Source organism: Cervus elaphus, chromosome 24, assembly GCF_910594005.1.
Source record: "Cervus elaphus chromosome 24, mCerEla1.1, whole genome shotgun sequence".
NCBI lineage: Eukaryota > Metazoa > Chordata > Mammalia > Artiodactyla > Cervidae > Cervus > Cervus elaphus.
Window position 1 is genome coordinate 29,665,643 of NC_057838.1, and position 22,868 is coordinate 29,688,510.

At 44.1% G+C, this 22,868-nt stretch overlaps 1 protein-coding gene across 8 annotated transcripts in view; it reads left to right on the top strand.

Moving 5' to 3' along the window:
- Positions 1 to 3,636: 3,636 nt before the first annotated feature.
- Positions 3,637 to 22,868, top strand: part of SRGAP3 (SLIT-ROBO Rho GTPase activating protein 3) — a 245,807-nt gene continuing 226,575 nt past the window's right edge. For all 8 annotated transcript variants that reach the window (XM_043886248.1, XM_043886249.1, XM_043886250.1 and 5 more), the window contains exon 1: positions 3,637 to 4,425. In XM_043886248.1, coding sequence (XP_043742183.1) covers positions 4,359 to 4,425 — 67 coding nt within the window. In that variant the 5' untranslated portion in view covers positions 3,637 to 4,358. The remainder of the gene's footprint in view (positions 4,426 to 22,868) is intronic.

The following is a 22,868-nucleotide window of genomic DNA, read 5'->3' on the forward strand; positions in this document are numbered from 1 at the left end:
TTCACCAAGTCAGCCAAGGATGCATTAGTTGGTAGCTTTGGAGAATGTCACAAAAGATATCAACTCTTATTAGTCATTTTGGGAGTGTTTCATATTCGACCAGAAAAATAAAAATGCCTTAAACCAAAAGTTATTCTGGTCATTCTTCCTCCAAGTAGAGTCTTTTTTTTCCCCTACCAGGAAAAGAAACCAGTTTAGTGGGTTTTGTGTTATTCATTTGTAATTGTAATTTAAGCCTCATCAATGGCCGTTTATGACATGGTTTCCTTATATTTTAAGCTCTACTTTGTTTTTTTTAGTGGCATACTTCAGGTTGAACACAGTATTGATTGAAGAAAAATGTCACGACTTGACAGCAGTTATTCCTACGCTTATTATTCTGGGATATGATAGTCTCCTGGTTGAGTCCTTGGGCTCTGATGTGGCCGGATGTGGGCTTGCAAGTGATTCAGTTATTAGCTAGTTGTGTGATCTTGGGCAAACTGCTGCACTGCTCTGTCCCCCCTGTTTGCCTGTCTGTGAAACAAGGATGATTATAGCTCCTGACCCACTGATAAAATCTATGTCATTGATAACATTTCTGTAGAATACTTGGCCCAGTGACTGTATGGAATGAGGGCTCGATAAATATTAAACATTAGTATAATTCAGGAATATCTAAAAGAATCCAGGAAATGAGCCTGAGGAAAGTGAAATATATCCTCCAAGGAGTATTCCCATCCTTGGAGGAGGGGTGGCACAGATCAAATCACGTGGCAGAGCCCCTGACCCTGCCACCTACAACATTTATTTTTGCAGCAGTCTGGTTTCTGTTAATACCATGTGAAGGATAATTACCAGGAATGGCAGTTGGTTCTCATAAGCGAGGAAGAAGAGGTCACATGGAAGGGAATGGTCCCTTCGTGTGGTCACAGAGGCCAGCTGGGAGACTGGGGTGAACTGTGCAGAGGATTGGAAGGAAAAGAGCAAGGGCATTGTGCAAGGGGCCTGCCCAGGTCACACCACCTCTTCTTGGGGAAGGAAGATTCTGGGTACTGTGGATTCATGGTATGTGTTGATGTATTCACAGCGGGCACAACCTTTCTCTTCCTCTCTTTCTGCACCCATCCCAGGCTTCTGTGAAGCCCCGCCTCTGGTCCTAGACCCAGAATGGTTGGATGCTAAAAAGTAATACTCCATGGACCTCTGCTGTGTTCCAGGCACTTGAAATTTCCTGTTGGATCCTGTGCAAAGAGTGAGATCCCCACCATTTTACAAATGAGGAAACTGAGACTCAGTGAAGACACAGAAGCTACTTAAGGCCCCCGTCAGCTGGAACCACAGAGGCAGGTAGGGAATCCAGTTTATCACATCCCCAAATGCATGTTAATAACTCCCATTTTCCTTTGAGAGTCTAGGCTTGAGGCAGGGGTGCTAATCTCCGAGCACATCTGTCTCCGGTAACAAGTGTGGCTTTCACTGTTTTAAAGCAGGGGTCGCTGTAGAGGACCTGAATGTGCTATGGGAAGGGAAAGGCAGGGGGTGATGGCAATGACTGTGGGCCAGTGGCATCTACTTGTGAAACCTGTAATCTCTTGTCTCTGGGCACGAAGCTATAGTAAACCCCGTGATTCACTAGCTGGACTTCTCTCTTGCTTTTTCCAAGCAGATTCTGTGTGTTCCCAACCATGCTCATACTGTTTGCACCATAGGAATGCCCTTCCCCTCCCCATGCTGACCTGGGGAGATTCACTACAACCGCCACTTTGTCTAGGAAGCCTCAATGGACATGCATGGATAACCTATTCATTTCTGCACCCAAATCAAATTATTCATTATGCACTCAGAAAAAGGCAAATTGAAGATTATTTTGAGAAATTTGTGAAAATACCAAGTTTGGGGGACAATGCATGTTATTAAAAAGCAGAGACATTACTTTGCTGAAAAGGGTCTGTCTAGTCAGAACTATGGTTTTTCCAGTAGTCATGTATGGATGTAAGAGCTGGACCATAAAGAAAGCTGAGCACTGAATAATTGATGCTTTTGAACTGTGGTGTTGGAGAAGACTCTTGAGAGTCCCTTGGACTGCCAGGAGATCAAACCAGTCAATCCTAAAGGAGATCAGTCCTGGGTGTTCATTGGAAGGACTAATGCTAAAGCTGAAGCTCCAGTACTTTGACCACCTGAAGGGAAAAATCGACTCACTGTAAAAGACTGTGATGCTGGGAAAGATTGAAGGCGGGAGGAGAAGGGGACGACAGAGGATGAGATGGTTGGATGGCATCACCGACTCTTGGACATGAGTTTGAGCAAGCTCCGGGAGTTGGTGATGGACAGGGAAGCCTGGCATGCTGCATGCAGTCCACGGGGTCGCAAAGAGTCGGACACGACTGAGTGACTGAACTGAACATATTAATGACTATCTTAACATGTGAAATTCCAGGGGCAGCAACCCTGTAGTGCTTGATTTCATTTTTACAGAACAGATCTTATTCTGCCTTGAGTGCATGTGAAACGGGTTTAATCTCCAGTAGAATGCAGCAAACTTTGCATATCTGTATGTGCAGAATCTGGGGTCATACAGCAGAGGAGTGAGTGCTGGTGACTTTGGGCAAGTCACCTCCCATATCTGTGCCCGTTCCTTCATGTGCACTATGTTGTGGGTTTGTTGAGGGGTTTACTGAGTGCTTATTACCATGCCCCGTGCTAAGCTTAGCTTCACATTCTTACTTGAGCCCCCAAGAGCGCCCTCATTCCTGAAGGCCCCTACCCTGCAATATTTTTTCCTCATAGCACTTATCATCTTCTATCATATATAAATTTCTCATTTTGTTTATTTTTCATCTTCCCCTCTTAGGGCCTCTTGCCTTGCACAATTCCAGAAGGCACCATTCATGATGCATTCTGAGTTCTGCTTGGGGCTGATTTTACTGAGATTATTACCATGACTAGTGCTGACTTCCCAGAATTGGGTGATGTGGAGACTGTGGTGCTCCAGAAGTGGGGAATATTTTTTTTTGCCTAGTTTGATCGTTGCCGTGTCCCCATACCCAGAACGATGCCTGACCTATATTAAACTGAAATACATGTTGAAAGAAAGAATGAAAAAATCCTCCAAAGAGAACCATTTTACTGGTGAGGAAACTGAGGCTCAATGAGTTATTGATTTGCTCCGCGTCCTGCTAAACCTGCGTCCTGAGGTAGCTGGGTTTCCAGCAAGCCTGCTCCCAATGGCTTTGCAAAACTCCACATCTGAGACACTTGGCATTGTCCCTGCTGCCCCATAATGCTCCACAGATATTAATGAGCTTGCCTACATGGATCAGCCCCTCTCCTCCGCTAGACAATCCAGCAGAGTGACAAACTGTCACATAGCCGTTGCTTGAGAAATTGAATTAAATTGCACGTTGCAAAGAAAAGGTGGACCTTTTGGAGTTTTTGGAGGACGAATTCCTAACCTAACTGCCAATGGTAGGAGTCTGCAGGGGCCTCTCAGGCCTCCCCAGCCCAGTTCTTTTTCCTGCCTCCTTCCCTTTTGTGAGCTGTTCTTCCTCTTTTTGCTTGCAGTGAGTTCTGCTCTCCTGTAGGCTACAATGTGTCAGTTGTTATAAAATCCGGGAGGTGGAGCTTGTGACGAGAGCGGTGGGGGAGCGCTCGGCCAGCCCTGCAGGGCGTGCAGTCCAGCCTCCGGTTCACCGGAGCTTAAGCCTTGCAGCAGGAGAACTTCCACCTCGCCCTCCTGGCTTTGAGCCTCACTGTATATCGGACCAGAGGCGCCGAAGGGAGGGAGGATGCGAGATGACCGGCCCTTTGGCAACCTGACCATCTCTTTAACAGAACCTTGGAAAAACAGCCGGAGGCTGACTGCAGGACCGAGGAGGCGCCGCGCCTCTTGTGGATGTGTGTGTGTGTGTGTGTGAGTGTGTGTGAGAGGGTGAGCGGGTGTGAGGGTGTGTGAGTGTGCATCACGACTGTGTGTGTGCATGGCTGGATGAGTGTGCCAGTGCACGCGTGAGTGTGTGTCTGTATGTGTGTGTCTGTGTGTGTGTAAGAGTGAGTGCTCTTGGTTATTATTTTTTTTGGAAGAAAAATCTTGAAAATCTTGGGCAGGTTACCGTGCTCCTAGGGTGGTGGTTCTTCTGCAAGAGGAGTTGACCAGACCAAGCTACTTGAGACATTTTTCTCGCCAAGTAAAGAGAAATTTCCTTTGAGAACGAGAGGGATTTTTCCGCTGGCTCTGCAGCTGAGTGGAAGAGGTTAGCCCCCTACACCTGTGAAATCGACCAGAGCCGTGTGATTACTAGGGTTGGAGCGAGGACTCGGGAAGAAAAGGAGCAATAAATCCAACAGCCTGTCAGTGCCTTTGGCCACATTGGAAGATGTCATCTCAAACTAAGTTCAAGAAAGACAAAGAGATCATTGCCGAATATGAAGCCCAAATAAAAGGTGAGATTCGGGCTGGGGAGTCATTCCTCCCCTCCCCTTTCTTTCTCTTGCTTTGGCTTTTTTCCCCCTTTTCCTCCCTGCCATCATGAAATGTTGTTATGCATCAATAATCTTATTGTGAGGAGGAACAGTGGCAGCTGCAGAAGTCCGGACTGGTTTCGACTGCAGAGCGCGCTGGTGCTGGGAGTAGGGATCGTAGAGCGGGCGGCGATCACTGCATTGCAGGTGTGTGAGGAGGATCCTACACCCGGCTTCAGGAGTGTCTCAGATACTCCATCATCTCGGCCGTGACATGTCACTCTCAGGCCATTTTGACAGTCACTGCCAAAGGCAGTCACTACCTCCTCCCCCTGCCATGCAAAAAGCCCCATGATATGATGTATGTTTTTTTGTGATCTGCTTTTTTTTTCCCCCTCTCTTTCTCCTTTCTGTTTTTTGTCGTTGCTTTGCCTCTGCCCCTTTCTCTGGTCTGGAATTCACATGCATATACTGTGGGAAGCAGCATCCCTGGGCTACACTTCTTTGTCGGTGACTCTCGGCTGGCCTGGGTTGCCATGGATTAACTGTTATGGAGCATATTGATCCAAACTAATGCAGGCATTTAGGCATAAAGAGGGAGCTCAGTGCAGAAAATGTATTGTCTCACAGCGTGCAGCCCCCATCACCGTCCATGCACTAGTGTTCAGGGTCATCAGCCCTCATTGAAAGCCAGCAGTTCAGTGTGCTGGCTGGTAGGTGCTGCCTGGCTTCCGTGGTGTCAGGGGAAGCCTGCCAGGAGGGTGAGGTGACCTCTGGCTGCTCGTTTCAGCTTTAATGCCACTCACGGGGTGCACACTCCTCCCAGAAGCCGCTCCCTAAATCCTCACTAGCAAGGGGAAAGAGGAAACCAGACACAATTGCATAGACAAATTCAGGTAGATTCCTTATTCAGGCCAGACTGGGGCTTCTCGCACCCTTGTGAGTCCTAGGCTCAGCTTTGGCAAGGAAGACATGGAAGCACCATCCACCATGCTCACCCTTTCTTTTAGGAGAATACCCTAAGGGAAGCCTGGGCCTCTTGGCGTCTGATTTCTTTCTGGTCATGGTTCTCCTTGCTGTGACATAGGGTGTGTTGTGGTCGCTTGTAGAAAGAGTAAGGGCAGAGTACATCTTCAGGGGGTGCTGATGCCTGCCCCCCACCAGAGCTCTTGAGCAAGTTGGTTATTTGATGCTCTGGTGACCTGAGGTTCCACACCTGCTTCCAGGTGCCGCTACTGCTCAAGGCTCAGTGACCCAGGAAGTCGGGCGGCCCCCCCCAGGAGCGTTGGGAGGTCGCGCATCACAGCTGCTGTCTTCGCTTCAGATGCTTGGGAAACTTTGGGAGGGGAGCAGCCATCAGGGGAGAGCTTTGTTTTTTTCCAGCCTCGCCAACCGTCTTGTGCCTTTTAGTTCTGGTCAAACCCAGCATGCCAATCACCTCTCTGTAGACCCCGGGGAAAAATGAGCAGAAAAGCAGAAAACTCTGCTCTTCCCTGGGTGCCTCCTCTGCAGTTTTCAGTTCAGTGTGGAAAACAGTGACTTACAATGTTTCAGCCTTGCTGAAAATTGAGAAATCCACCCTTTTATTGGTCAGGGATCTGAATTCTCTGACTGCTCAGTACAAAAGCCTGCACACTTTTTAGGGAGTTTATGTTCTGTAAGACTAATCTGGCTGATTTTTATTTTTTTCTTTAAAAACTAAGTTTCCCATGGAAAATGCCATCAGAGAGAAGGCTAGGCCAAGTTTGGGACAGTTTGGGGGTTTTTATAAGCATTGGCTTGGTAGGAAACGTACTTACCTAATTTTAGAAGGATTGCTACCACTGGGACTGTGAACTCTGCCTGAGTATCAACTAAGCATTCTTTTACTTTTTACCTTTTGCCTTTATTTTAACAACTAAATAGCAAGGGCAGGGTAATGCGTTTCAGCAGGAAATTTGTCCAAATGATCTTATCTCTTCTAAACTCTAAATGTCTTTGCATTCTGGTTAAAAGAGTTTCATTTTATTCCTCTAGGGTTGACATCCACACCATTTAGGTCAGGATGCTACTGTGCCTGAAACTGGAATCTTTTCTGTCAAAATTCTATTTGTTCATCATCATCATCATCTACTGATGTGTGTTCAGGGCTCGATAGTTTCCATGGCTCACTCCCAGACCTCGCCCCTCTTGGCTTACACAAAGTACAGACAGTCTGTAGGAGCTCAGTTTTAGAGGTGAGGAAACTGAGGCCTTGTAATGTTAAATGACTTGCCCAAGGTCACAAGGTGGGAAATGTGAAGGCAGTTGGTTTCCTTCCAGGCCCAGTGTCCCGATACATTGTTTGCCTGAAGCTGCCCCTTGAAGGATTGATGTCAGTAGCAGATGGCAGTTTTGCGGTGGGGACCGCCTGCCTCCCGATCACAGTCCATTGTTTACCCTCTTACTTTCCTCCCTTGCCTTTGTTGCTGGCCTCTGAAGAGCGTTTGACCAGTCATCAAAAATAATGCCTGACGCCAATTATCTTGGGTATCATTTGGCCAGTTTGGCACAAACACTCCACCTAGTCTGACGGATTTTGTCCTCTGTACGTTTTGTGAGACAGCTTTTGATTTTTAAAAGTGATACTGAGTTTTTTCTTGGCTTAGTCCCTTTTTTCTCTTTTTGAAGAATTTACTGACTGGAACAAAGGGGACTGTTTTCAAAGTTCTTTTTCCTATTGTGAAAAATTTCAGACTCATGCCTTCTCTTGCCTAATCAGACCCTCGAATCCCTTTGATTATATACCTGTGACACAGGAGACACCATATGCTTGCACATTCCCAGTGATGGGGAACTCACCACTTCCCAAGCCCACATATTCCATTTTTAGACCACTCTGGCTGTTGTAAGGAGTTTTTTAATGTTGGGTTAAGAATGTTTCTCATCCACCTTTTGGTTCTATACCTTGGGACTTCATAGAACGAGACATGCTTTTTCCCCATGACTGCCCATTGGATATTTGCAGACTCTGATCACCAACCCTGAACTGTGATTCTCATTTGCTCATACAAGGTGGTTCACTGCTGCTTTATCATCTTAACTCTCCTCTGGATCTTCTGCATCCTGGGTTGCAAACTCCAGGCCTTTGAGTGTTTGGCAGAGAGAATAAGTGAGTGAAGCTGGCCAAGTTAGATTATTTGTGGCAGTTGGCCCACCACCTCAGCCAGCACAGTATAAGAAGGGGGGTGGTGATTATGGTTGGCCTGAGAACACATGTCCTGTCCAAATGGACAGTCACTACTTGGGTTCAACCAGTTGTTACCATTTAGAATGTAGGCCCAGCCAGATCTATCAGTTTTTCAACAGATGCCATTAATCTGGATTAGAGCTTTATGCTTTTAAAGAGATTTTGCCAAATGGACCTGCAGAAGACTGTACTGTCAAAAATCTTCTTCAAGAGTGATACTAAGTTCTAAATGAGACTCTTTAAATATGATCAGAGAAAGGAAACAACATCACTTCCTAATTTATGGTGTATGTAATGCTTCTATTAATATAGCTCAAGGGTTGAATTAGCCCTTTTCACTGCCCACTCTCTCACTGCACCATATATATTGTATCTGCTATGTTTCTCCAATCCACTGGGCTAGGAGCCTTATCAGAGAGAAGAAAATGAAATGAATTTAATATGACTTGTTCTTGGTGACCCTGTGCTGGCTCCAAATGGATATTGCTTCTTGTCTGAGGTGTTCACAAGTGCTCCTCTATGAACCTGTTCAGGAACCCTGCCTAAGAGTGACACCATATTCTCCAATCTGGAACTGGCAAACTCAAACTTCTTTCCCCCTTTGAAAATCAGAACATTTTCCCATCTCCAGCTTTTTGGCACTTATCCTATCTTTCACAGTGTCCTCAAAGATCACTGATAGTGTTTCTTAATTTTATTCACAAGCATTTTCCAGTACCCTGGGTTCTAATTCATCTTGATGTCATATGTAATGGTCTGTTCTGCGTTTATTCAGAGTTCAAATTTCCATTTCATCCTAATAGAAAATGAAAATAGAAATTCAGTGATTGACTTCAGTGTTTGATTTTTTTTTTTATTACACATCCATATTCATTTTAGGCCATCTTTTTAATGGCATAAGTCTAGAATTGAGGGGAAGAAGAGCAGGTAGTGAAGACAATCACAGAGAAGCATTTATTTACTCACTCATTTACACATTCACTCAGTGAACACTGAGCATCGACTTTGTTCTTAGTCTTGTCCTGAGTGTTGTGAGAGATGCAAAATATATGATATATCCTTGACTTTCAAGAGTTTTCTTGGAATATGGCAATAAAATCAGTGAAGGAAAAGAAAGAAAAATCTAAAATCTAAAAAACTTCCAACTTTAGCATGAGAATGAATTTAATGTTAAAGAGATTATGCCTTGGAGTGATTGGACAATGACCTTAAGAGGCATCATCACCTTCAGTGGCTTCAGTGAGGAAAGTAGGCTGGGTTGGGGAACAGTGGGGACTGTGGCTGACTAGGGAGCTCATTTAGAGGAGGCATCCCCTGCTCAGCTCTCCTGTCATTGCCGTGAAGGGATGTAAGCCCAGAGTGGTTAGCTCTTTCAGTGTTTCCAGAGCATCTGGATTTCAAGACAAAATCTCCTAATTTTTATTTTAAATATTTAGAAATTTAACTTTTGAAACATTTTTTAAATGGAGTTGTCTTTTCCATTATTGAGCTGTAAGAGTTCTTTCTACATTTTGGATATGAGTTCCTTATGAGATACAAGATTTGCAAATACTGTATTCCATTCTGTTGGTTATCTTTTCTCTTTTTTGATGGAGTCCTTTGAAGCATAAAAGTTTTTAATTTTTCTGAAGCTTTATCTATTTTTTTCATTCTTTTTTCATGCATTTGGTGTCATATCTAAGGATTCTTTGCTAAATCCAAGGCCATGATGAAAATCTCCAAATTTTTAAGACGTAACGCCAGTTTATAAGAAATACTTTGCTTTCTGAACGAATCTGTCCAGTAGGAAAGCTTCAACCCATGCCCACCAGTCTTCAACTTCTGGCCTACAAGTTGAAGTCCATAAAGGGTCTTGCTAATGAGGCCTCATCCAGTTTACCTGTTTCATCTTCAGTTGTTTTCTCTATAAAAGGCCTGTGCTGTCATAACCACATTAGAACAATTCCTTGTCTCTGACTCCTCCATGCCTTTTCCCATCTCCGAATATTTCCCCATTTGTGCCTTTATTCTGCTTAAAATGTCTTCCTTCCCTGCCTCCCGCACCCCCCCCCCCCCCACTTTTTTTGGTTTGGCCAACTCCTGACCATCCTTCACTGCCTGGTCAAATGATCCCTCTTCCATGATGCCTTCCTAATAACTCTTCCAGGCAGAATCATGTCTGCCTTTCTCTTCTGGACTTCATTATCCTTCATTACAATTTTGTGTTCAGTCTTTTGGCCATGAACTCTAGAGAAATGCTTATGGTCATTTTCATTTCCAATTTCCAATTTCATTTCATGTGATTGGTGTACAATCAGTTGAAGCAGTGGCTAATAAGTTACTAATAAGAAGTTTTACTTTTCTAACTCACAGCCAAGCTCAAGCTGGAGTTATATTTTCTTTGACATTTGTCTTAGCTTGGGTCGCTATAACAAAATACCACAGGCAGCTGGGAAGCTTAAACAACAGACATTTATTTCTCACAATTCTGGAGGCTGGGAAGTCCAAGATCAAGGTGCCCGCAGATTTGGCTCCTGTTGAGAGCACGCTTTCCTGCTTGTAGCCTTCTTGCTGTGCTCACACGATCTTTGCTCTGTGTGTAGAGAGAGAGCTCTCTGTCCTCCTCTTCTTAGAAGGGTACTAATCCCATTATGAGGGCACCACTCTCATTATCTCATGTGAACCTAATCACCTCCCAGAGGCCCCACCCATCTCCAAACACCATCACATGGGAGGTTAGGGCTTCAGTGTGTGACTTTTAGGGGGAAACACCAAGCATTCAACCCCTAGCAACATCACATTTTCTGTTCCATTGAAAGTAGGGGTTTTATTTGTTAAGGGAATATGCTTCATGATTTGATGAATTTCCTTGTTTGTCCCTGATAGGGGGGAGGGGAGATATTTATCTATGGAGATGGGATGAAGGCTGATGTGTTTAAAGCCAAGGTGATGTTTGATAAGGTGATGTCTGTCATACTAGTGCTGGGAAGTTGATTGGGGAGCACGGCACATCAGGTGCCTCCCAGTCGGGAAGTCAGTGGATCTGGGGTGTGTGTTGGAGCTCTCACCACCAGAGTTTATATGTTAGGGGCTACTTTTCCTTTCCAGAAACCTCTATTATTCATTCATTCATTCACTCACACATTCATTCAGTGGCTGTTACAAGCCATGCTTCAGGCTCTACAGCTTTGTTTAGCAATGGGATGTAATTAATTTTTATTTATCTCTAAGTCTCAGTCATGCATATGGTGTCTCATTTTGTGATCCCCCAAATTATGTGGAATAGTCATTATTATTCCTATCTTATAGATAAAACCTAAAATTTAGACAAATAGGTTGTATTAGATTACACAGTGAATAGGGCCGAACTAAGGTTTAAATTGGAGGGGTTCTGACTTCCAGCTGTGCAGGGAGGCAAGAAATATGCCAGGGCAGTTCTGCTTTGAAACCCAGAGGTTTCTTCACTGGGGGGCCAGTCTGGGATGGGTCTTAGTCTTTGACTTCCTGCCTTTCCTAGCCCTTCCACAATCCTTATGATAAAACCTGCCTATCTCCCAACTTGAGGTCGCTTAGCTGTGTGAGATCCCTCTCTCCCACCCCAGGAAGTCATCTTTGAAAAAGTGCCTAGTGGAGAATTGAAAGAGGTTCCACCAACCTGGAAACACAGAACCAGAAATCTTAGATGTCTGCTAGTCCAATGCTCCCACTTTTGTATTTCCCTCCAGATGTGGAGACTGATGTTCAGAGAAGAGTTCTGGCTTGTAGGCATTTCTAGACCATATTTCCATGAACACAAAAGCTTTTTTGCTTGGTTCATTGCTGTAGCCTTGTGCCTGGCATCTCACTGGTGGTCAGTAATGGTACTGCATTGAATTGCTCCAGTGGGTGGGGCAAGCCTGGGTGGTGGTGGTTGCCTGGGAGGCAGAGCAGAGCAGTGCCTTGGAAAACATGATGAGGTGAGGATAGAAGAGGGTAAGGATTGGAGAGGTCAGGAGGACATGAGGTTAGGCTGGTTCAGAAACTGGGTCCTGTCCTTGTAGCTGCCAGGAAGTTGGGGGTGGGGGGTAGGGGCTGACTCTTAAAGGTGCTGAGTTTCAATTCAGAACCTTTGGCCTAATACAGGCCACAGCAGGCTGTATTCTGGGCTCTATTTCCCTTGTAAATGATTTGTTCCTGATGGTTTGTTGGTGTTTATAAAATTTCTTGGCTGGCCTGGGAGTGGGGTTTTGGCTCTGTTCTCTTAATTTGTTTAATCATTAGGCCAATTTATGTTTGGAGTAGTGTTCCCTGAGGTGTATTCCATGAAATTGAATGTAAAGAGGCATTGGGTGGAAAAAAATAGTTCTGTGGTCAAATAGGTTTTGGAAGTTCTAGCATGAAGTGAGTTAAATAGGATTGTTTCCTACAGGACTTATGGGAACCTTGAATGTGTTAAGTATGAACTGCCAAGAAGGGGCCGCAGATGTTCCTCAAACTTTATTCAATCTTGTAAACCTTCATGGAATATCTACAAGACTGTGTTCTGAAGGTCGATAATGTCGGGCTACAGTTTGTGGGTTATTCAGTTTCTTTCTCTTTTTGCCTTTTACCCAGTTCCCTAATTATTATAGTTTTCTAACAGGACAGTGTGAAGAAGGGAAGAGGTAAAACAAATGTGTACCCAGCTCAGATAAATGATTTCAATGTGGTGTTTTGAGGCCACTTAGAAAATGTGGCTTTTGACATTTCCAATTACTGAGCGCTCAACCATTGATTTAAATGGTAGTTTGGTGACAGCTCTTTCTGATCAGTATGTGTGGCGTGTGCACATGTGCCCGGCTGTGTGTGACAGTTTAGGGGGTGCCCTCAGCTGCAGGCAGCATTCAAGGGGCTTTGAATGGACCTGGGTGCCACCCCTGGGATTGTGCAGTCGATGCCAGGTGATAATGGTGCAGATGGACACGCAGATGCCCGCAGCCTGTGGAGCCTCAGAGGAAGCAGTCTCAGCCCCAAATCCAGGTGCAATAAAAATATGATTTTCTTTATTTTTCTGTAACTTGACTTAAATTTCACATCTCTATTCTGCTGGAAGTGACAGAAATAAATCTAAGCAATTTGGGGGTTTCCTCTTGTTTTCTCCAGCGTTGTGGCCCAAGGTCCAGGGGGGCTGGGGTGGTGCCAAGGGGACATCTGTTGTGGTTTATCATCAACCTACTTTGGCAACTACTGAGATGTCCTCCTTCCTGCTGGGTCTGCAGTGGTCAGTCCTGCACTGATAGCTCTCTGTTCCAAACCTGAGCCACTTTGCGCGTTCCCCTCCTCAGCTCCTTCTCTGAGATATGCAGGCACCAGCCTCATACTGAGGCTCCCACACCGGGCTGGGTCATGAGAGACTCTGGACATTTGTCTCAGGCTCGTGTTGCCACTTACTTCTCCTCCAAGGCCTCCCTAGGATGCCTCCTGGGGAAGTGGCCCAGCTCCTCCAGTTTCAGATTCTGCAAATATATGTGGGTATTCTGTCATCACCCACTCTCCCTGGGCTTGTCTAAGGCAAGATAGGGTGGGGATTATTTTCTTACAGATCCATAAAAGCTACATACACCTTGCCTTACAGTCTCCTGAAATCTGTATCTGTGTGTGGAGGAGGGGAGGGGAGGGGGGTTAATAGGGGTGGTCCCCTGGCTCTTTGTCATCAGGCTTTCTTTCAGATCTTTTGTCCATAATCCACATTCTTTCTCTTCTCCCTGAGAACTAGGGTTTCGAAAGTCAAAAGCCAAGAATTGACTCTTTCCCTGTATTATCCCTGAGGCACTGAGCACAGAATGCCCTCCCTGCCTGAGTAACGTTCGGGAAATCTAAGGAAATATGAGAGAAAAACCTTCAATACTCCATCCCTATCTACGCTATCCTGGCCCAGGCCATCACCACCTCTTGCTGGGATCATGGTAATACCCCCCTATCTCAGAGTTTTTCCGCCTCCACACTACTGATGTTTGGGTCTGCATCATTTTTTGTTGTGGGGGCTGTCCTGCACCATGTGGGACGTTGAGCTGCATCCCTGACCTAACCCACTTGATGTCAGCAGCAGACCCCCCTCCCCCCACAAGTTGTCACAACCAAAAATGTCTCCAGACTTTGGCAAATGTCCCCTAGGGGGAATAAGTCCCAGTTAATGCCACTAAAAAGTGACAAATAGATTCAAGGGATTAGATCTGATAAACAGTGCTTGAAGAACTCTGGAAGAGGTTCGTGACATTGTTTAGGAGGCAGTGATCAAGACCATCCCCAAGAAAAAGAAATGCAAAAAGGCAAAATGGTTGTCTGATGAGGCTTTACAAATAGCTGAGAAAAGAAGAGAAGCAAAAAGTGAATGAGAAAAGGAAAGATATACCCATTTGAATGTAGAGTTCCAAAGAATAGCAAGGAGAGAGAAGAAAGCCTTCCTCAGTGATCAACGCAAAGAAATAGAGGAAAACAATAGAATGGGAATGACTAGAGATCTCTTCAAGAAAATTAGAGATACCAAGGGAACATTTCATGCAAAGATGAGCACAGTAAAGGACAGAAATGGTATGGACCTAAAAGAAGCAGGAGACATTAAGAAGAGGTGGCAAGCGCCCGGGCCCGCGCCCCCGCCGCCGCCGGTCGGCGCGCTGGTGTCGGCGCCCGGGTTCAAAAAAAAAAAAAAAAAAAAAGAAGAGGTGGCAAGAATACACAGAAGAACTATACAAAAAAGATCTTCATGACTAAGATAACCATGATGGTGTGATTACTCACCTAGAGCCAGACATCCTGGAATGTAAAGTCAAGTGGGCCTTAGGAATCATCACTACGAACAAAAATAGTGGAAGTGATGGAATTCCAGCTGAGCTATTTCAAATCCTAAAAGATGATGCTGTGAAAGTGCTGCACTCAATATGCCAGCAGATTTGGAAAACTCAGCAGTGGCCACAGGACTGGAAAAGGTCAGTTTTCATTCCAATCCCTAAGAAAGGCAATGCCAAAGAAAGCTCCAACTACTGCACAATGGCACTCATCCCATGCACTAGCAAAGTAATATTCAAAATTCTCCAAGCCAGGCTTCAATAGTATGTGAACCATGAACCTACAGATGTTCAAGCTGGATTTAGAAAAGGCAGAGGAACCAGAGATCAAATTGCCAACATCTGCTGGATCATTGGAAAAGCAAGAGAGTTCCAGAAAAACATTTACTTTTGCTTTATTGTCTAGGCCAAAGCCTTTGACTGCGTGGATCACAACAAATGTGGAAAATTCTGAAAGAGATGAGAATACCAGACCACCTGACCTGCCTCCTGAGAAATCAAGAAGCAAAAGTTAGAACTGGACATGAAACAACAGACTGGCTCCAAATCAGGAAAGGAGTACATCAAGGCTGTATGTTGTCACCCTGCTTATTTAACTTATATGCAGAGTACATCATGTGAAATGCAGGGCTGGATAAAGCCCAAGCTGGAATCAAGATTTCTGGGAGAAATATCAATAATCTCAGATATGCAGATGATACCACCCTTATGGCAGAAAGTGAATAAGAACTAAAGAGCCTCTTGATAAAAGTGAAAGAGGAGATTGAAAAAGTTGGCTTAAAACTCAGCATTCAGAAAACGAAGATCATGGCATCCAGTCCCATCACTTCATGGCAGATAGATGGGGAACAATGGAAACAGTGAGAGACTTTATTTTTTGGGCTCCAAAATCACTGCAGATGGTGACTGCAGCCATGAAATTAAGAGATGCTTGCTCCTTGGAAGGAAAGCTATGACCAACCGAGATAGCATACTAAAAAGCAGAAACATTACTTTACCAACAAAGGTTCGTCTAGTCAAAACTATGGGTTTTCCAGTAGTCATGTATGGATGTGAGAGTTGGACTAAAAAGAAAGCTGAGCGCTGAAGAATTGATGCTTTTGAACTGTGGTGTTGAAGAAGACTCTTGAGAGTTGGATTCTTGAGAATTGGACTGCAGGGAGATCCAACCAGTCCATCCTAAAGGAAATCAGTCCTGAATATTCACTGGAAGGACTGGTCCTGAAGTTGAAACTCCAATACTTTGCCCACCTGATGTGAAGAACCAACTCATTAGAAAAGACCCTGATGCTTGGAAAGATTGAAGAAGGAGGAGGAGGGGATGACAGAGGATGAGATGGTTGGATGTCATCACCAATGCAATGGACGTGAGTTGAGTTTGAGTAGGAGATGGTGATGGACAGGGAAGCCTGGCGTGCTGCAGGCCATGGGGTCACAAAGAGTTGGACATGACTGAGTGACTGAACTGAAGTGAATGCCACTATCCTAATTGATCTCCCTGCTTCTTCTCTTGTCTTCAGAGTCTGTTCTCCCCACAGCAGCCAGAAGTAATGCTTACACAACTTAATTTAATCATGTCACTTCCTAGTTTCAAACCCTCCAGTAGAATTTCACTGCTCAAGAATTGAATCCAAATGCCTAGCTGGGCTTATGAAGCCGTGCTGTGACCATCTTGACCACCTCACCTCTCCACTCTCCAGGTGCCTTGAATTCTCTAAACTTGTACCCACTTTGAGACTTTGCACGTAACTTTTCCTTCTTTCTGGAACCCTATTAACCCTGTATTGTCACATGGCTGGCTCCTTCTAGGGACTCAACTCTTCCCTTGCCTGTTATTTTCTGATCACCCAATATTAAGTAGCTATGGAGTAACTAATGGATCAGCTGACTTGAAGACTCAGGAGAGCACTTACAGCTCTATGATGTTTTCCCTCTTTAAAATTTTTTTTCCAGAATTGAAAGTCTATAAGAACAAGACTTTCGTTTCTCATGTTCATTTGTGTTTTGTTAGTACCTAGAACAACATTTGGTGTGTAATAGGTGACTGTGGGATTTGGTGAGTGAATGGTGAGAGTGGATGTCATTGTTCTGGACTTTGTACATAAGCACATGTATATATTCTGCTTTGGGGTGCATGGGTTTGTACCAGAAATTACAGTTTAGAGGCACAAAATGGAGCAGATTCAGGCTTTTTGAAACCCTCACCAAGAGGTACTTCAAGAAGATGAAGAATCAAAGAAGGGGCAGTTGTATCTCTGTAAAACTATCCAACCTTTGGCTTAGAAGGGAATGAAGTAGAGAGACCAGGGGACCACTTGCAAGGATACTACAGGGAATTTAATATTTTCCATTAATTGAGCATGTAGGTAGCTGAAAGGGGGACACAAAAGGGGATAAAATGTGGTCTCTGTCCCTGTCTTTGATGGACTCACAGTTTTCTAGGAAATGTAGTTGAACAAAAATAGATTAATCGATTATGATACAGTGTGGTGAGTATTGGGACAGTGCTGGAATCACACTGAAAACAAAGTGAAAATGACAACTTTGTTGGGGAGAGCTGGAGAGGTTCTTCTAGAAGAAATGACTTTTAGGTAGGGCTTTGAAGGATGGATGGAGAAGGCAATGGCACCCCACTCCAGTACTCTCGCCTGGAAAATCCCATGGACGGAGGAGCCTGGTAGGCTGCAGTCCATGGGGTTGCGAAGAGTCGGACATGACTGAGCGATTTCACTTTCACTTTTCACTTTTATGCATTGGAGAAGGAAATGGCAGCCCACTCCAGTGTTCTTGCCTGGAGAATCCCAGGGATGGGGTCGCACAGAGTCGGACACGACTGAAGTGACTTAACAGCAGTAGCAGTTGAAGGATGGGTAGAAGCTCTCCAAGTGTTGAAGGGCATTTCACGAAGAGAGAACAGCTTGTGCAAAGGCATGGGGGTCATGAAAGGACCTGGGCACTTGGACAATGGTGAGCAGTCTGATGTCGCTAAAATCCAGAGTGAGTTGAATGGAGTGGGGTTAGGAGATGAGACCAGAAGTGACAGGAGTTTAAAGTTCATTTCTAGCCATTGACTCTGTGAGCCTTTAATCTTGGAGATACCAGATGAAACTTATTTTTTGATAATATTTTTTTCTGATTTTGGATGAAATACATGCTCATTCTTTAAAAAGTTTTGAAACTACAGGGGAAAAAAGAATCTAGAAGCTACTACTTGAGATAATCACTATAAAAATTCAAGATATTACCTTTCAGACTTCATACCTCTATCAAATATGTTTTATATCTATATATAATAAAAAATGAGCTTCCCTGGTGGCTCAGATAGTAAAGAATCTGCCTGCAGTGCAGGAGATCCAGGTTCAATCCCTGGGTCAGGAAGATCCCCTGGAGGAGGAAATGGCAACCCACTTCAGTATTCTTGCCTGGAGAATCCCATGGACAGAGGAGCCTGGTGGGCTACAGTCCATGGGGTCGCAAACAGTCAGACACAACTGAGCAACTAACACTTTCCCTTTCATGTAACAGAAAATAGGATCATAGGTCTTTCATGAAAAGTTATAAAGATAAAGCTGAGAGGCACATCATCATAGGCCTGTAGGACTAGGCTTGAAATAGTGTGGCCTTACAATAAAGAGACTAAAAAAAAACAATAAAGAGACTTTGCTAAGTAAGAACATCAATCTATATGCATGACCTCCCACGTGTTTTGATGGTCCACAAGGGAGGGCTGGGGATTTGTTTGTTGTAAACCATTTTCTTGTGGTGATAGACTTGTGTGGCCATTTCTGTCCCACCAGATTTATATAAAGCTCATCAAGAACTTCCCTCCACATCTGTTCCTACTGCTTTCAGCTAAAAAATCTCCCCTTCCTGGTCCCCCATAGTCTCACTTCCCTGTTGGTACCCAGGCAGCTGTTCCTGCCTTTGGCAGGAAGTATTAAAAGGAGAATGCTGTCAAAGGCAAAGAATTAAGGCTCCACAGCAGGTTCCTCCTCCCCGCTGGTACTTTCCCTCATTGTTGTTCCTCTGCCTGCATCCCTGGTCATCAGTGGTGCTTTTGGGATTCTTGATTGCTGGCCTGCTCCCAGCAGTGGGAACTTACTATTCCCCTTGCTTCTGATGGCTAGTGAGGTTATTTTCAGAGTATAGTTTACTGTTGATCAGTAAGTTTTCCAACCCTTTGCCAGATAGAAAGTCCTGGATCCCTGTCGGTGGGTAGAGTTTCCGTGGAGGAGTTGGGCTCAGTGGGAGGGGACAGCTCCACAGGGGAATCTTCCATGGCTTAAAGTGCCTTACACGGAACCAGAGAGAGATGCCATGAGAGGACCTTCCCAGTAAAACACCTTAGCCACCTTCAGGGATACAAAACGGTGGGTGTCTCTTCTCTGATTTCTGTGTTCTTGAACTAAAGAATACAAACTGGCTGAACACAACGTGGCTGCTTCCCAGCTGTCATCTCAGCAGGACATTTCTAAGCAGAGTTACCGGCATGTTACTTTTTAGTTTACAGAAATTTTATTTTGATCAGTGGTCTCTCCAGTGTGTTTTGGATCTCCCGAAATACATCATCTCGGAGAAACTGAGGCAGGACAGCAGCCACTGTGGCTTCTGACACCTGGTAATCCATTACTCCTTGACTTCCAAGCCTGGTCATTTGGACTTCTGACCTTTTGCCTGATTGTGTTTATTTGTCCCTTGACAAAACTAATCTAGGGCTTTTGTTTTGACCTGATCTTTCTGTCTCAGGCCTTACTCTGAGTATCTCTGTCTTGCTGGATCTCCTCCTTGGCATAATACTGCCATCGAAACTGTCCATCAAAATTGGTGGAGGCCCTATTGTTTTATGCCAGAAACACAGTATTGTTAGACCATTGGGAATAGTGGGAAAGTAATGTTGAGAATGTAGTGATCCAGTTCACTTTGATTTAGTTTAACAAGTATTTATTGAGTTCCTACTATGTTCCCTGACCTCATAGACTTTATAGTGCTGCGAGAAAAACAAAATTTAACTTGTAATTATAAAAATACTGAGTATTATGAAAGAGTGATTTAGAGTCTTTGGGGAACATATAGCAAATGGATCTAAATGGTTAAAAATGTTGTGATTTCTGATATTGGTCTATAAAACTGAATCAATTGGCTAAGCTTACCTTCCCACCATTATTTTCTGAGTTATGTAATATTTAGACTGAGCCATCTCTCCATTGGAGAGGGTCAGAAGCCATCAAAATACTTAAGGGGTCAGGAAGATGGGTACTTTTAAGAGAAACACATAATTCTTTGTGTAAAAGATAAAAACGTTTCCAGAAAGGGAATTTCATAATAGTTATACTCAAGTTGGTAAATATAATCATTGGATAAGTGCTTTTAAGGTGAAATTAAACCCAGGGATCAACTGAAGAGGATTGAAATCCAATTGGCTGGATAGAGTTATGCTAGAGTCACAGAACGTGGCTGAGACAAGAATACGGACTGTGAAAGGAGGCAGCTGTGATGGGGTGGGGATCATTCTGTGGACGGAATTGCACAGACCTGGGTTTGAGTCTTGGCTTGTGGCTTATTAGCAGAGTGATAAGTCTTTCTATATCCAAGAAAGAGAAGAAAACACGGATAATATCCTGCCAGTTTCCCTATTTGAAAAATGGGGTAGTAATCCTTCATTTGTGTGTGTGTGTGTGACAGAGGGGGCGGAGAGAGAATTAGTTGAAACAAGACAAATCAGAATTTCTAGCATGCTTCTTGGCATATAGGACCATTCACTGAATGGTGGAAATGTTAGCTCAACCTATCAGAAGGTCACTAGCATTGAGTCCTGGACAGTGAACCTGAGCTTACAGGTGAAACCCTTAGTGAATGCACCAGATTAGAGGGAGAAGAGAGTGAGGCGGTACTGGAAAACCGTCAGTAGATGATGGGTTACAAATATGGGCAGCTAGAAGAGGAAGGCTCCAGTAAGTCTCAGGCATCATGCCTTAAGTAGGCATGATGCTTTTTCTTGCCCTATTGAATTTTTTCCCCCCAGTGTGGCTCCTGGGCCACCCATATCAGAATCTCTGTGGGTTGATACCCAGGAACCGGCATTTTACAAGTGTCCCAGTTTTCACGAACTTGGAATATTTGAATCTGGTCTTAGTGAGCTCACCAACTTGACTGTTTGTATATCTTTTTTTTTGAAGGCAAAAGAACATTTAATTGTCATGTAGACTACTGATGAATGAGAAAAAGAACCAAACCTGAGCACCGTGTGTGTGTGTGTGAAAATCCTGTGTCTTTTAAAATTTAAAAAAATGTGTCTTTATATATTTACGTGTGTGCAAACAGTTCCATAGTTCTTATTGACTGGTAATGATGTTTACTGTTGGGAACTAGGACTGAGATGAGGTCAGGGATAGGGGCAGAATAGCAGTGACAGGGAACTCTGAAGAGGAGACCTTTTCCCCTTATATTGGTCAGTATTGATTCACTTCTAAAGTAATGAGCATGATTACTTTTCTAATTAAAAAAACCTGCCAACTTGACAATAAGTAAGGCATTTGACAAATTTTCCTGCTATGAAAGTTGTTTAAACATCTTTCTTATCAAAAGAAAAGAAAGAATGGTAGAAAGAAAGAAAGAAAGACACCTGTAAGAGATTTAAGTTATGCTTTACTTCTTATGGTGCTCATTAAGTAGTATAAGAATGATTGCTGAAATGAAATTATTATTTTACTGATTTATTCCCCCCTGTAGCAAGGAAAGTGTTTTTCCCTTCTCTTTCAAAATTTTAAGAGATAGGCATGGAGGGGGAATAGTCAAGCCCAACCATTTAATTTATTGGATTTAAATCAGAAGCCTTTGTGGTGCTATGTCCAGATTCAGGGATTCAGAGGCACAGACCTGGTTTTCCATCTGTGATCTGTCTTTTGAATAAGGCACATCTCTATTCTGCATCCTTGTTTCCTCATCGGTACAATGAGGGTGTTACTTACCTTAAAGGCTAGTCACTGTGAGGATCAAATGAGGTGCTGTATGAGAGAGTAAACTCTAAAGGGCTGCAGATATGTTAATTATTTCTATTTTTGCCTAGTGCCCTCCCCCTCATGCTGCTATTACCGCAGGGTTGTTTATGTGTCTGTCTCCCTGTGAGCTCATTGAGTGCAGGGGCCTTGTTTTATTCATTCCCCAAATTCTTATGCCTAGTGCCTGCCACACAAGAGGCATTCAAAGCAAGTTCTGGAATAGCTATCAAGGATAGAAAAATACATGCACAGTTAGGTTTCGGCTTATGAAAATATTAAGATATTCTTCCAGGAAATGCCATCTTCTACTTCTATTTAAAGGAATCAAAAAAAAATTCACTCAAGTCCACAACAGCAGTGATACTGCTCACAGAAGGTAAAGAATTTTATTAGGGAAAATTTAATTGCCCGATTTCTAAAGAGACGGCCACAATCTCCATCCTCATTACTGTCAAGTGCAGGATGGCTGTTTCTAGGGAGGGCAACATGATTGAAAAAACTGTGAAAAGGAAAATCCTGATACTCCTTGAGAAAAGTCTCCCAAGAAACAGAAATGCCCCCGGATTACCAGTTTCCTTTATTGTCTGTCAGAGCCCTAGAATAAGCCTTCTCTGGACTCCTCAGACAAAGGGCCTCTTCGACCTCTACCCCAGACCTTGGCTGGTGAACCACAAAGTCCCTTATTTCCCCTGGAAAATAAATTGCTTGACAAAATTGGAAGGATTATCTGAGGCCCAATTTAGGGGGCTCCGGTACCTCTAAGACCCAGATAATTATCATCTGAATGGGCCGAGGGGAGGACTGGGGCCAAGACTGGAAACAGAGCCCTGGTCTAGATCTGTAGTGAGGACACAAGGGACCAGTCTCAGCTCTGATAATCTGGACCACCCTCCAGTACTGCCATGAATCTGCACTGTCTTCTGCCTTTCCCATACCAGTTGCCTAAGCCAGAACAGCTGGAGAGCACCATTACATAGGTTCATAATTGTCCAAACAAGTACAGATTGTTGCATGGACCATCATCAGCCTAGGTGAAATCTCTAGCGGCTTGCCAAAAGGCTCTGTCCTGTTCATTGTTTTAACTGAGTATCTGGTTGAGGACATGAGCATGCCTATCCATGGTTGTTGATACTGAACTGTCTAAGGTTTGCAGCCCTGCTGCTGTACTTTCTAACTGTGTGACTTTGGGCAAGTCTTTTCATCTCTTTGAGCTTCAGTTTCCCCATCTGTAAAGTGGAGATAATTATCCAACCTCAAAGAGTTATCTGGGGGGTTAAGTGAGGTAAAGGAAGTAAAGCCCCCCGCACAGTGCCTGGCACACAGTGAGGACTCAGTGTTAGCTGTTATTGTTAGTGATCATAACTGCAAGAGCAGTATGGCCAGCCTGGGAGTCCAGTAGATCTGGGCTCAGATTCTAGCTGGACCACTTATTAGTTG